At 41.9% G+C, this 16,098-nt stretch overlaps 1 protein-coding gene across 1 annotated transcript in view; it reads left to right on the top strand.

The window, feature by feature from the left end:
* The window catches only part of LOC134865060 (sodium/potassium/calcium exchanger 3-like), an 89,684-nt gene that overhangs the window by 58,613 nt on the left and 14,973 nt on the right, over window positions 1-16,098 (top strand). Inside the window, exons 5-11 of the mRNA XM_063884450.1 lie at window positions 685-769; window positions 1,508-1,611; window positions 5,779-5,853; window positions 7,117-7,142; window positions 7,210-7,263; window positions 7,347-7,480; window positions 15,214-15,374. Of these exons, the coding sequence (XP_063740520.1) occupies window positions 685-769; window positions 1,508-1,611; window positions 5,779-5,853; window positions 7,117-7,142; window positions 7,210-7,263; window positions 7,347-7,480; window positions 15,214-15,374 (639 nt within the window). The remainder of the gene's footprint in view (window positions 1-684; window positions 770-1,507; window positions 1,612-5,778; window positions 5,854-7,116; window positions 7,143-7,209; window positions 7,264-7,346; window positions 7,481-15,213; window positions 15,375-16,098) is intronic.

Genomic DNA, 16,098 nt, shown 5'->3' with positions numbered 1-16,098 from the left:
ATATCATAAATCACATTTAAAGGACATGAAAACTTAGTTTGAAATCCTAAATATTAGTCTATAACATTTATCTGAAGACTGAATCAGCCACTAGTGAAATTCAAAATAAAAAATAGTTCCTACCTACCTATTTTTTGAGGGATAACACTCACCTGATCTGCTTCATCAGGGTACGTAGGTGTGCATTATGTTTATGAAACACATATAACATTACATGCCACTTATTAGACACTTATATCCAAATCCACTTACATGCACTCCGTACTGTGGACAATACTCACAGGAGCAATTTGAGATGAAGTGTCTTGCCCTGGGACAAACGACATGCTGAATCCTTGGGTAAGACTCCGCTGATCTGAAGATGAGTGCACTAATCCACTGAGCCACAGCCACCCCATATATCAAAAATACAACAATTTCCCCCAGTCACACACGTCCAAACCCCCAAAAACACAGCCAGCATAGCACCTAATAATGGAATCATTCTTTCTGACCAACAATTAAATGGTGAAATCCCAAATTTGCAGTGTGTTTACGCAGTAAACAAGCTTTACGGTGTCACTGGATAGGGCTCAGGCTCTTACTTTTCTACTGTCTGGGACTCTGGTCTGGAATTTCTCATCGCAGCTGGTATTTCCTGTTCAAATATGGTTGTTTGATTTGTCTCTCGATACTTCCTTTCAGCGCCTGCAGCTCAGTGAAGATGTAGCAGGTGCCACCTTCATGGCCGCCGGCAGCTCAGCTCCGGAACTCTTCACATCCATCATAGGTATTCACCACAACTACCTTTTAATCTCCTTACCTCCTCTGTCCTTACTGTAGTACAGTACACAATACTGGAGCTGCTTTAGGGAGGAAGCATGCATGCCTTTTAATAATTAGCGATGCTTTTATCTCAAGGTCCGTGCAGTAAAGGAACATGGCTTTCCCCTCACATGTAATCCATGTACTAAGCACTAATTGCTTGGCAAGTTTTCTGGGTTTTTGTCTCCAATTCAATGTCTGTTTGAACTGTGAAAGCTGGAGGACAACATAGGAAACATCACACCTCTCAGTTCCCGTGCCTGTTGTTTAAGAGGATTAACAGTCTTTGAATCAAACAGACAAGATTTCAGGTTAATAACTTTTAAAAATAACACAAAAGAAACACCTGAGCAACGGCACAGTCATTATTGACATTTTCATAATTAGTTGGATTTTTCTCTTTGAGTATTTTCCTCTCAAAACTCGAAGTGTGTAATTTATTACATAAAAATCAAAATCAGCATACAAAAAAACCCAATAAAACAAAAGTGTTATTTTTTCTTTGTTTGTGTGATTTTGTTGTGCTCATTTCGGTTGTGTGTGAGTGTGAAAGAGGTCCATGACCAACACGGCAGAGAATCTAGTCATTTAAGTTGTGTTGACAGTTGTGTGACATCTGTGTGCCGCGACTCGAAATGTCAACTAGTTTACAACGTCATCTGCGGAGTCATAATGCCGCGTGTGTGTTTCATTTCCTCCCCAGGGGTGTTCATCACCAAAGGTGACGTGGGTGTGGGCACCATCGTGGGCTCAGCCGTCTTCAACATCCTCTGCATCATCGGTGTGTGCGGCTTCTTCGCCGGACAGGTACGATGTCATCAGAGCGCTTGGCTGCTGACCTGCTGCCATTTTCCCAGAGTGAAACCCACAGCCTCATGTCACCTTTAAGTGTGTGTTCATCCACATTAACGTGAGGTGGCAGAGAGAACTCACTGCAGCACACACAAACATACCGTAGATGAATGCACTCATGAGTTCATTGAGCAGAATGCACAAAATAAACAGCTACACAGGAACCTGAGTATTTGTAAATCATGTAGATTTTGGTTAGATATATCTTGCAATTTCACCATGGATATGTTAGGAGAACTGGGGTTGGGGCCCTGTTGATTTCTCAGAGAAAATGGACTGACTCTCAAGAAATACCTGGATCTTCCGCCAGTCTTTCCCATCCATTGGTTCCAAAGAGCATGCGCTCTTTTGTTTTCCTTTAGCCCTGCCTCCAATCCACTGTGCAACGGCAGCATCACGTCCGCTCTCCACTCAGTTGGATGAATGGAGAGGAAGAATAACACAACTTTTAACACATTTATCATCCTTAAGGACCTTAGGATTTGAATAAGAGCTATTCAAGTGTTTTTGCTGCGTTTTACTTAGTTATGAAGGAAAAAAATGATCTGCTGATTTACAGATTTTCCTTTCCTAATGCGAGTCAATGGTCAAAAAGTATATGGGCCCCAAGAAACTGCAATTCAACCCTCCTTTATGTTTTGCTATGGCTATTTGCTGTGAGACAATACATATAGCTTGTGTTCAGAACACATCTAAAGTAAAAAGAACATGGGATAGATTTGCACTTGAACCTCTTGTGGCCAGAATTAATGTTACAACAACAAACATAAATCTTTTCTAGTTGTCCTATTCTTGGAATTTCTAGATCTGGCACAAATGTCCAATTGGACTCAAAAATGAGTTAACTAGAAAATGATTGGACAGAGGTTTAGTTCAAGTTTGAAGGATTTTAACAATTTCATACCGTCCAACAGAACCAAAAGATGATGAGATTTTGACAGACATGGAGGTATACTGATATTTCACTGTTTTGCAGAAACACAGCTGCAAGGCGGTAATTCTAGCTAAGTTTTTAAAGAAAGCAGCTTAAAGCTTTGTTATTTCACCAGTTTCTTGGTCATATACACACGAGAAAACACTATTTAGATCACACTTAGAAAAGAATGTTTTGTTCTCACTTGCTTCTCAGTGCTTGCCTACAGTTTTGAACCTCTGCTGTCAAAACATCTTTTCATCTCTCCACTAGTGTCAATATACCGTAGTCAGATATCTAACCTTTCATGTGGCTTTCTTCTCCATGCCACAGTCCTGAATACACCTTGAAAACATATTATTTGATTCCTTCTTATATCATCCTCTGTGCTCGATGAGCTTAGCAAGCCTAAAGTACAACAATACAGTGTGTATCTCTGTTCCACAACACATCTCAACACAAGAGGGACTGCTAAGTGTTCAAAACTTAAAAAATAAATGCCTTTTTTTCGTTTCGTTCTAAAAATATAGAAACACATCACGGCAACATGGCACTTTATAGCCCTCAGTTGAATCATTAGGGTTTAAAATGCGTTGACTCCAGATCGGATCAGACTTGGTGCTGTGGATTGGCTTAAACAAGTGCGCTGCTCTCTGGGCCCATGTACGAGGTATTCTGTTTGCAGTCGCCACTGAGCAACTTTTCTAGGAATGTATGGGGTCCCGCATCCATCGCTGAACCAGTTTTCTTTATACATCTGATGAGTGATGCTTTAAATATTTTAGCAGCTATTGCACATGAAGGTATTAGATAATTACTCGTTATGTAAATACAAAAAGTTTGCTTATACAAGTGATTATACAAAAAAAATACAATTTCATGTCCATTAACAATCCAGTGTCGGTTAATAGACCCAACATTACTATAATAATAATAATAATAAACGTTATTTGTATATCACCTTTCATGCACAAAGAAGCCCAAAGTGCTTTACAGAACAAGAAGAAAACATAACAACAATATTAAAATCAATAGAGAACAAGATATAACTAGAAATTCTCTTGAAGCTGACAAGAAATTAAAATAGGTTAAAATAAAACAAATTAAATTATAAAATAGAGAAAGGAAAGCAAAACAGAAAAAAATACAGTAAAACATGGACACTGATACCAGATAGAATTTAAATTGAACCCAAATTTAAAGCCATATTAAAAAGATAACTTTTTAATATGGCTTTAAACATTTCAAGGGAGTTTGCTGTTCTAAGATCCAATCCGGCTCCCAGGAGGGCCTCCTCACTGCTGTGTGTTGCCTGAGATGCAGAAACAATATAATGAAGCGCGGCCTCCCTCTGATCATATCCGACATGACGGGGCCATATTATGGGAATGTAAATGAACAGAGTACAAGGATAAGCTCTCTGCTGTGAAAGATATATGCACTGGACCTCAAACAGTGATGCAATCCCAGACTGTGCCTTATGTAATCAAAGTGATATAATGAGGGAGGAGGGCAGGCTCGGAGGGGAGCAGTAAAATCATTACGCCCGTTCCACCTCAGAACTGTTTGTTACTTTTGGTGGGATGTTCATAGCGGGCTCCATCGACAATATTCCACTGGAAGAGAGTACAAGCAAACATTCTAAAAGCTTTGTTATGCTTTAACTTTGCCCGGCAGCAGCAAACAATTCCACAGCTGGGAGGGGCACATGCAAGAGGTGACTTCTAGCCAGGGTTGGGAGGGTTACTTTAGAATGTATTCTGATTGAAGTCCAAGTGCTAGTTACCTTTAAAAAAAAATGTAATCACTAACGTAATCTGTGTATAAATATGTGTTTGTTTATTCCACACATGGCAGTTATTTTAAAACAAAACATGTACTCTTTACACAAATGTTATAGCACATGGTGGAAAGGAGCGGGAAGAAGAAACATGTTATTTTAGCTGCCCCTTCTAAAAAGATTAAAAATGAAAATCAAAAAGCAATATTCTGTCAGTCACAGTTGCTTACAAATACCTACAGAAAACCAGAACACATGCTTCCTTATGCTTTCTTTATACATTTTTCTTAAACTTTAAATCTTTAAATTGTTCATCATAGAATCCCTTCTTTTTACGCCAACCACAGAGACTCACATCTGCTTTAAAGTAGTATGTGCGAACTGATGCTAAAAATGAAATTCCCTCCTATGATGCTCATCCTCTAAAATTAAACACATTTGTAAAGTATACTTACTGGCAGTATCATTGTTTTTGCTTTATATATATATATATATACTTTTGGAATACCTCAATACCACACAATGCGAATAAATAAAAGAGAGCAGAAATATCAATAAGATGTTTTTACTTCAGTGTATTATGTAAGACAACAGAACAATGTGACCTTAGAGGGGAAGAAAAGAAGATATTTAGGATCTGAAATGTGTCCTCTGCTCAGAGATTTTATTTATAGGAAAACCTGCCTTTCATGAAGCATATTCAGCTGACAGAAAATGCTCCGTTTTAGTTTAACACACACAGTTAAGCTCACACACACTAGTTTATGAACATATAGGTTCACCTGCTGAATTAAAAACAGAACAAATGAACCACAGAAAGTGAAACCATAAAGCAGATTCAGGCAGTAGGTGTATGGATTCACTCTTAAAGTATTAGCCTACAGAACAGAACAGCTGACAAAGAGAACATCTGATCCTTTACAACAAACACTGTATGCTCTTTCTAAATGTGTACTAACATTTATACCTTGCTATTAATCCTTAATTTCCAGAAATGTACTAGTACTGTAATTCCGTTTTTTTTTTTTTTTATAATACCAGTTTTTGTATCCTGAGCACGTGATCTTGCTACATGTAATCCATTACTCCCCAAGCCTGCACCTAACCCCCCACAGTGTGAGCGCGGTGTGGGGGAGTGTTACAGCGTTAGTTAGTCACTGCATTGTGGGCTCCTGCCTTGTGTCTGATTTCATAAACACATCGGCACCTTTCCCACGTAGGACGGTACCTTTCGTTTGACTTTTTCAATAATGTGAGTCAGGAGGTCGACTCCCGTGTTTACAACAGTATGGTAATGATGTCAGAGGCGTTTCTGTATCGCAGTGCTGCAGCAGCTCTAGCGAGGATGAGTGTTATTATAAGACTATGAATTGTGTTCTTACTGTATCGTTTGTCATTATCTCCGATCCCCCCTTTTTTCCCCTTGCAGGCAGTGAAGCTCTCTCACTGGGCTCTCCTCCGAGACTCCATTTATTACACATTTTCTATCACGGCCCTCATTGTGGTAAGAGGATTTATACTCATATGCAGATAAACAGGTCATATGATCAAGTGTGTGGTTAAAGCAGAAAGACTGACTATGAGGCCAATTTCAAAGTGCTGTTAATGGTTCCCAGCTTTGAAATAAACACTCAATATGCACTTTATATTTATTACCAACCCAGTAAAACACACTGTTGGTACACTGTAAATGTGTATTGGTTATATGAAAAATGTAATGTGTTTGGGGAATCATGAAAGGCTGAAGCTGTGTCCCAAATTCATAAAATATCTCTCAGCAGGTTAAAAATGTACCAGTTTGGGATTAATAAATTACCTCTTATCTTTCTATCTTAAATATGCTGTTACCATCACAAGGGGTAAAATTATCCACCCACTAAAACACTAAACATCCTAAAAAACACTTAACTTAGAAAGTAACTAAGTATATTTACTAAGCACAGCTTTGATGACGTTAAATTAAAAAAGTCTAAATTAAAAGTTCAATCCGATAATACAAATTGACCATTGAACTTAAGATGATATGAACCAAAAAAAGAAGAATGATGGTTACTATGATTTAGCAACTTGATATGGCAATGACAATTTATTTTGCAAGCGCATTATTTTTGTAAATATTTATTATTAAGTTTTGTATCGACAAATAAAGTATTTCTTGTAGACTAAAGTGCTTCAAATGAGCTTTGCTTGGACGGTAAAATGTCAATATTAATGATGCTATAATAACAATACAATCATGTAATACAGTGAACAAAACACTGCATTGAATTTTGCCAATAATTAATTTCACATTTGATAGTTTATTGTTATTTTGCTGACATTACATTTTTAACAGAAATGTGTTGTGTAGTAAGTGAGTATTTTTACATATTTGTGTCAATATTTATCCTAAAGTATATGGATGAACTTTTTCTATCACAACAACAGGCTCTACTTAAAGCTGCAAATACAATGTTGGGAGAAAAAAAGTACTCTTTTAAGATTATATCCCTATGTCTATCTCTATCAAAATGTATCAATCGGCAGGACAATGCCACGCTTGAGCTGAGGTAGTCAAAGCCTGATCCAGGACTCTATCTATTCAGTGTGCAGTAGTTAGTAAGAAAGATAATGAACCCAATGTCATGCTTTGACCTTTTCTGTCAGCCTGAGCTCCGGATTAGTCATGCCCTCTAGTGGAGTAGTCTGGAAATGCTGAATCAATTTCCCTTTCAAATACTGCATGCACTTAATGTTCTTTTGTGTGCTCTTTGTCCCGCCTTTTTAGTTCATACACGATGAGGAGGTTTGCTGGTGAGTAATATTTCTCACTCTATTTTTGTGACTGTATACATTTTACTGACCCGGTGTTTGTGTGCAGGTGGGAGTCTCTTATCCTGATTCTCATGTATGCAATTTACATCCTCATCATGAAGTGAGTGCCATCATCAGTGTATGATAATTATTTCCGAGTTGAAAAAGTTGTGGCCCCCTTCTTAATTAATTTGTCAATGGCAGGTTTAATGGCAGGGCGCATCGCTACTTTGACCGGCGAAAGAAAGGCTCTGTGAATCTGTCCAACGGGCTGACAGGAAGCACTGATCTGGAGGATAATGTCACGTGTGACGCGACTGCAGTCCTGCTCAAGAAAGGTAGAACATTGTGCTCCATTTTATACCGGCTTTACCCTCTAAAGGGTGTGGAGCTGCTCCTTTCTGCGCACTGAAATTTACATAAAGGCAGCTGGGGCACCATTCCTCATCTATTTTTATTCAGCTCCAGGATAAGACAGTCAAGGATAAATGTATGGACAAAGTTCTGTCTTTTTTGTCCTGGGATGATTTCCAGAATAGATCCTCAGTGCTAAAGCTGCATTATGTTGTGTTTTTTGGTCTACAAACTTAGTGAGATAACAAGTTCGCCCAACATGAATCCCACTACTGAGCTTCCACCTCCTGCATGTCCAACCATCTGCTTGTGGACTAACATTTTGGCATGTTGGTAATAGTTAGATTTTTTGGGAGCCAGAATTGACGCAAGAGCGCAGAGGAAATTACAACCAAACGCTGTTCAAGACATATTTAGGCAACCTAAATGTAACAACTTCCATGAAGTGGGTAAAACTTGTGAGCATATCCCTCTTATAATCTATTTTGCTCTAAATGAGAACATCGTAAACGTATTAGGAAAATCAGTCCAGTAAGGAAAAAGGGTAATTTTCTCCTAGACTTCTATACAATACAATCCTTTTTCAACCACGTGAAGTCACACCTGTTGATTGTTAAAGAATGATGAACATTAAAGACACTTCTGCATTGGCTTCTCTTTTCAGGCATGGAGTACGCCGTATGGTCCCTCCTGAATATTAACAAACGATTATGCAGAATTGAGTACAATGAACACTTTCCTCTCAGCATCACCGCAGCATTCATCTTTTAAGTGTGGTGGTTTTTGGTTCTGATAAGTAGACCAAGGACAAGAACACTTCACAGCCAAGATGAGAGCATATGTATTCTGGGAGAAGGAGAGTTTGAAACGATACGCTGCCAGAAACACCTTTTCCTATGAAATTGTTTTATTTATGATCTGTTGGCTCATTGGGACCGGCCACCAGAAGCATAAGGGGATCTAATCTCCTGCGTCCTCTACTGTCAGAGCGGGGACTGTTTTTACCACCCAGCACTTCCACTAATTACTCTAGAGTTAGCATTTTCTGTCTGTCTGCCCTTAAAGGTAAAGCATAGTATGGGACACAACACCAGCTAAAAGAGAGCAGCACAAGATGCTGGCTAATGCACAATCCTTCAAGCCTCCAATTAGCTTCCGCCCAGCCTGCTCCGTCAGCTTGTTCTGCATTTGATTCTCAGGGCGACGCCCCAGAGAAAACGGGGGTGGCGTTTGTTTCAGCAGATGGTGGCCAGGCTGTATGTGATCAAATGGGCTGCACCAGAATCATAGACCGGGGAAGAAGAGTATTGCATTTACCTCTTTCTTAGATGCAGTTGGTTTCAGTCAGGATCTACCTAAACCAACTCACTGTTATAATCACAACCTTGACCTTGACCACATATGGAATAGGGATTGATAATTTAATAGTCTGTCCACATAACCCTGCTTTATTTGGGAACTTTTTAATAACTTTTGATGTACTGTTACCGGACTATAAGCCGCCAGACAAGATCTCCTTTACGAGACATCTAACTGATAATGCTATAGCAACATTTAAGGAAAGGGTTCTGTCAACATTTAATGGAATACCTTATCTCAGTGTATGGTAAGACTTCTACCATACTTTAAGCCCCCTCCCAAATAGATCATGCTGTTGATGGTGCTACATACGAATAACATTGGACTCTGTTGCTCCTCTTAGAAAGAGAAAACTAAAACAAAGAAGGCTGGCGCCATGGCATAACCCTGAAACCCGGAAACTAAAACAAAAATCACCACAACTTGAAGGAAATGGCGTTCCAGCTTGAAGTATTTTGTGTACTTCGGCTTGATAACCTTAAAATATAGAAGAAGGCTCTTCAAAATTCCAGAGCAAGTTACTACTCATCATTGATAGAAGAAAATAAGAAAAACGCCAGATTCATTTTTTAAAGACCGTAGCCAGGCTGCTCTACTGAACCTTCTATCCTGATGTCTCTCAGAAGTAACACCTTCATTATTTAATGACAGAATCCAAACTCTCAGTGACCATATTAACCTCCTCCATCCCTTAGCCAGCACTGAGTTGTGTACAACCACTGGAACCTTCATACCAGCTGTTGCACCATATACCTACTGTCTCCAACAGACCATAACCAGCTAACTTTCATTATTTCCTTTTAAACTGTCAACCTGCGTCTTAGACCCAATTCTATCAAAGCTGTTTAAAGAAAGGTTACACCTAATAAGCACATCCTAAATAAAATGTATAAATATGTCATTATTGTCAGGCTATTTACCACAGTCATTTCAGGAAGCTGTTATTAAACCCCTCCTTAAAGAAATCTCGCCTTGATCCTGAGGTTATGGCCAACTATAGACCAATATTGAACCTTCCTTTCATCTCTAAAATCCTTGAGAAAGCAGTCGCTCAACAGCTGCGCCATACTTAAATTATAATCAATGACTTTAGAAATAGAAATCAGGCTTTAGAACTCATCACAGCAGAGACAGCACTAGTGAAAATCACAAATGACCTTCTCATGGCATATGAAAGTGGACTTTGTTCAATCTTGGTGCTGTTAGAGCTAAGTCCTGCTTTCGATACCATTGACCACAACATCTTACTACAAGAATTAGAACAGTCAATTGGCATAAAGGGTACTGCACTAAACTGGTTTAGGTCATATCTCTCAGAATGGTTTCAGTTTGTATCTGCGCATGATGAATCCTCAATAAAAACCACACTCAATCATGCTGCAAGGTTCTGTCCTCGGACCCATTTTGTTTTGTCTTTATATGTTGCCATTAGGCAAAGTTATAAGGAAATTTAAACAAACACTGTAAAATGTTTAAAGTTATTTGTTGAAAACACAGACAACAACAAAGCTGGACAACACTGTTGACAGTGATCTGTCAACCACATGCTAGCCCCGACCTAAAGAAGAGGAAGAAGACATACTTTATTAATCCCTTACAAGGAAATTGCTTTCTCTACTCTGTTGTGTTGATACACATTAAACACACAGAGGATATACATGCACAAACACAGAGGAAATACATGCGCACACAACCACATGCAGAGGAGAGTTGGCAGAGCAGAGAGGCAGCCAGGTACCCGGCACCAAGGGAGCAGATAGAGGTTAGGTGCCTTGCTCAAGGGCACCTCGGCAGTGGCCTAGGAGGAGAACTGGCACCTCTCCAGCTACCAGCTCACTCCATATTTTTTTTGGTCCGATCGGGACGTGAACCGGCGACCCTTCGGTCCCAAGACCAAGTCCCTACTTACTGAGCCACTGTCGATTTTACTCTAAATGGAACCGCAATGGACAAAAAGACTATGTTGCTGGTAATAATTAATTAAGTTTTGCTTTGGTTTCCCTTCTCAGACCCGGAGATGGCCACTTGGTTAAAATAGCTCCTTTAGAAGCCAGCAGAGGCCTGGTGTGGGTGGGGGTTAACATCCCACACTTAAGTGTTGAACGCGTCTTTGACAGGACTTTGGATATAGAAGGGTGGATCAAGGTTTTAAGTTGATGTAAAGCCTTGGAGTGAAATGATTAAATGAACCAATTATGGCTGATATTGTGAATGTTGGTTCACAATGCGTACTTGAGCTTTTAAAAAACCAATAAAAAGAACTGTCGACCAATGTGAACAAAGTGTGTGGATTTCAAACTGCTGCTGTCTGCTGAGGCGCTATAGACACCAGATCTTTCATATTCCAGGCCTGGTAAAAAAAATGCTGAGATCACATCCAAAGGTGGAACCCTGTGGATGAATTCAAATTGTGTTCTGACATTGCAAGCTTGTTGAAGAAAGTGAATATGAGGCACAGTACCTTTTTCTTTTTGCTCACTTAAGTCTATCTTATGCCTGGGATGGCTTTTGCTCAAGGAAACAACTTTCAGTGACACTTTCTCTTGCAACACAGAAAGATAGCCAATTAGCTGCAGCACAGCCAGCAGCCTAAACTTACCTGCATGTTCAGTTTAGATGCTAATTAGCCTGTTAGCAAGAGTCAGCAGCATAGTCTGACTCAGCTGTCAATCTAACCAATCTAAGTACCACCTACTCAGAGCTTGGAGAGTAAAGGTGGAAAACACTTTTTCTTTGTTTCTTTGGCTCTTTTTCTTTCTTTCCTTTACTTTCTATCTTTGTCTCTTTCTTACTTCCTTCTTTCAATAATTCAAGGTTTCAAGGTTTCAAGGTTTTATTTGTCATATGCACAGCAGATACAGCGTATATGTTGGCAATGAAAATCTTATGTCGCGTGCTCCTCCAACAACTCAACATACATGGTGCAAAAGATAAATAAAATAGTGAAAAAGAGAGAAGAATATTTACAATATCAACAATACAGATTTGAGGATGTGAAATATATACATATGTGGAATACATTGAGAGTATTTAAACACTTTACTCTGTGGAATGAGGAGGTATGGACAGATGCATATATTATGTATAACAGATGTATATGGCAGATATGTATAATATATAGATATGTGTACTATAAACAGATATGTATGGCAGATGTGTATAATATATATATATATATGTATGTGTGTACTATAAACAGATGTGAGTAGACATTCACACAGCTCAGGAGTTCAGTAGTCTTATAGCCTGTGGTATAAAACTGTCTCTGAGTCTGGTGGTCTTGGTCCGGATGCTGCGGTACCGTCTGCCAGACGGCAGCAGACAGAACAGATTGTTGCTGGGGTGATGGGGGTCCTTTAATATCCTACCGGCCTTCTTCCTACACCGCTGGGTGTAGAGGTCCTCCATGGATGGCAGCTCCGTCCTGGTGATGTGCTGAGCAGTTTTCACCACCCTCTGTAGAGTCTTACGGTTGAGGGCGGTGCAACTGCCATACCAGGCGGTGATGCAGCCAGTCAGGATACTCTCGATGGTGCACCTGTAGAAGTTGCAGAGTATCCTGGAGTCCATGTTGAACTTCCGCAGCCTGCGGAGGAAGAAGAGCCGCTGTCGAGCCGTCTTGGATATGACCCTGGTGTGATGTGTCCATGTCAGGTCCTCACTGATGTTTACCCCAAGGAACCTGAAGCTGCTGACTCTCTCCACAGGAGTCCCGTCGATGGTGATGGGTGTGTGTGCTTCTCTCTGCCTCTTCCTGTAGTCCACAATCAGCTCCTTTGTTTTGCTGACGTTGAGATGGAGGTTGTTGTCCTGGCACCAAGATGTCAGGGCTCTGACCTCCTCTCTGTACGCCGTCTCGTCGCCGTCTGTGATCAGGCCGATGACGGTCGTGTCGTCAGCAAACTTGATGATGGTGTTGGAGCTGTGTGTGGCCACGCAGTCGTGCGTGAACAGGGAGTAGAGGAGAGGGCTGAGCACACAACCCTGAGGGGCTCCGGTGTTGAGGGTCAAGGTGGAGGATGTGATGTTCCCCATCCGCACTGCCTGAGATCTGCCCGTCAGGAAGCTCATGATCCAGTCACAGAGGGCGCTGTTGAGCCCAAGGTCCCTGAGCTTAATGATGAGCTTGGAGGGCACAATGGTGTTGAATGCTGAACTGTAGTCAATGAACAGCATTCTCACATAAGTGTTCCTCTGGTCCAGGTGGGAGAGGGCAGTGTGGAGGGTGAGGGAGATGGCATCATCCGTGGACCTGTTTGCTCTGTAGGCAAACTGCAGGGGGTCCAGTGAGTCAGGGAGGGAGGAGGTGATAAAAGTTTGACTAACCGCTCAAAGCACTTCATGATGATGGAGGTGAGTGCAACTGGGCGGTAGTCATTGAGGCAGATGGGTTTTGTCTTTTTGGGGACAGGGACAATGATGGACTCTTTAAAGCATGTGGGGACTACAGACTGGAGCAGTGACCTATTGAAAATGTCTGTGAACACATCTGCCAGCTGAACTGCACACACCTTGAGAGCACGGCCAGGGATGCCATCAGGTCCTGGAGCCCTGTGTGCGTTGATCCTTTTCAGAGATCTACACACATCTGCACTGGTTAAAACCAGTGAGCAGGGATCCTGGGCCTTTGGTGCCTCCACAGCCGGGGGCTTCTCAAAGCGTGCATAAAATGTGTTCAGTTCATCTGGGAGAGATGCAGACACTTCCTCAGCACCACTCGTTGTCCTTTTGTAGTCTGTTATTGTTTTTAGTCCAGACCACATATTTCTGGCGTTGGAGCCCTTGTAGTTCGACTCCACCTTGTCCCTGTATTGTCTTTTCGCACTGCTAATAGCTCTCCGGAGTGCATACCTGGAATTCCTGTACTCATCCAAATCACCGCCGCTGTGCGCGATGGCCCGTGCTTTAAGTTTAGCTCGGACCTCGCCGTTTATCCAGGGCTTCTCATTTGGGAATGTCCGTACAGTAATCCGCGGCACGACGTCATCGATGCATTTGCCGATGTAGCAAATGACCGCGTCAGTGTGTGTGTTTATATCGTCCTCCTCAAACACACACCACTCCGTGATGCCAAAGCAGTGGCGGAGAGCAGAGTCAGACTGCTCGGACCAACGCTGCACTGTCCTTGTCACAGGTCGGTCCCTCTTCAGTCTCTGCCGGTAAACAGGGAGCAGAAGAAGAGATATGTGGTCTGACTTGCCGAAGGGGGGGCGGGGGAGGGCTTTATATCCATGCCGGAAAGGAGTGTAAACATGGTCCAGTGTATTTCCACCGCGCGTGGGGCAGCTGACGTGCTGATAGTATTTCGGCAGGACTTTCTTCATGTTGGCTCTGTTAAAATCCCCGGCCACAATAAATGCGGCCTCTGGCCGAGAAGTCTCTGTCCTGTCGATAATCCCATACAGCTCCTCCAGTGCTGTGTTGTTGTCAGCGTGCGGCGGAACATACACTGCTGTTAGAACAACAGATGTGAACTCCCTCGGCAGATAAAAAGGCCGGCATCCGATCATGATGTGCTCTAGGCTGGGAGAACAGTCCGAAGAAATGATCTCCACATCTGAGCACCAGTTGTTGTTGATCATGAAGCAGACACCTCCTCCCTTGCTCTTCCCTGAGTTTATTGTCCGGTCCTGGCGATGAATGGAGAATCCGTGTGGAGCAATGGCGGCGTCCGGTATCGTGGGGTCGAGCCAAGTCTCCGTGAAAACCAAAACATTACAGGTCTTAATGTCCCGTTGAAATGCCACCCTGCTACGGAGTTCGTCCAGCTTATTATCCAGGGATTGGACATTTGCCAGAAGTAAACTCGGTAGAGGAGGCCTGTTTTCACGTTTCCTCAGCCTGACCAGGACCCCGGCCCGGGAACCTCGTGGTCTCTTCCTCCTGCGCTCCACAGGTAGAGCTCCAGCAGGTAAACACGGAGACTCTCCATTGTTTGCAGGTCGTCGTGGATTATTGCTGTCCACCAGCGACCTGATGTGTAAAAGTTGTTCTCTATCATATTGGATGATAGGGCTCGCTTGGGCGGTTTGCATGTTGCAAAAAAAGTTAAAAACAACCAACAAAGTAAAACAATAAAAACACTAAGATGTGGAGTTGTTGAGGAGCTCGAGACACGGCAGCCATCCTCGGCGCCATCTTGCTCAAGCATAATAAGACAATGTTAGCAATATATATTAAAAAAACACCTTTTTTTATCTTGGTTTTTATCACCCAAAAAACATCATAAAAATCACTTTCACATGATTTTTGACAGATTACCAATTGTGCTTAAGAAGCAAACAACCAGCACTGCAGACAGATCAGTGTGTGTGTGTGTGTGTGTGTGTGTGTGTGTGTGTGTGTGTGTTCTTTCTAGCTAACTTCCACTATAAGCCGTCGGTACTGATGGTGGATGAGCTGCTGTCTGCCTACCCCCACCAGCTGTCTTTCTCTGAAGCCGGCATGAGGATCATGATCACCAGTCACTTCTCCCCCAGGACCCGCCTCACCATGGCATCCCGCATGCTCATCAATGAGGTACGTTACGTAACATGTTTTTTAGCTGACACTTTTATCCAAAGCAGGAGCAACTTTAAGTTTAGGTGTCTGGCTCATTGACACTACCACATGTGCATGATTGCAGGAGGGGGGATGATAACGCTGACCCTCTGATTGGTAGACGGTTAATGATCCCTAATCATCTCTATTGCGTCGACACCTTTACAGGTATAGGGTCCGGTACTCTATTGCACATTGCTCTGCCAATTCCAAGCGCAGATTTTGATGATTTGTCACATAGAAACTCTAGTTTGAGGCTCTACTGTGATTTTAACACAGGATCATATTTGACAGGTGTAATAAGCATCTAAGCCATAGTACTACAAACACACATGCTCTGTGATACCATGAACACCAGCGTTTCCTTTGTTGTGCGGTAAGATTACAATTTACTGGACAGTTGGGAACTATTCTGGTCAAATATTATTTCTGTTTATTTTTTTAGCTTGAAAACCATTGATACAAATGCTTTATAATGAATGAAATCATCCATGTATGTTGGTTTATTTTCGGGCAGGCGGCCCGGGGGCAAGACAGAGGACGAAAAAGGTGTCTCGGGCGGATGACCCGGGGGCAAGGCAGAGGACGAAAAGGGTGTCTCCGGCGGACTGCCCGGGGTCAAGGCAGAGGATGAGACAGAGCATAGACAGGGCTTGTGGCAGGGAAACCGAGGGGGTCGTATACATGGGCGTAGACCAGGCGA

The sequence above is a fragment of the Eleginops maclovinus genome, chromosome 5 (assembly GCF_036324505.1).
Source record: "Eleginops maclovinus isolate JMC-PN-2008 ecotype Puerto Natales chromosome 5, JC_Emac_rtc_rv5, whole genome shotgun sequence".
Classification (NCBI taxonomy): domain Eukaryota; kingdom Metazoa; phylum Chordata; class Actinopteri; order Perciformes; family Eleginopidae; genus Eleginops; species Eleginops maclovinus.
The sequence above is the reverse complement of the archived record's forward strand: the minus strand, read 5'-3'. Positions and strand labels throughout refer to the sequence as shown.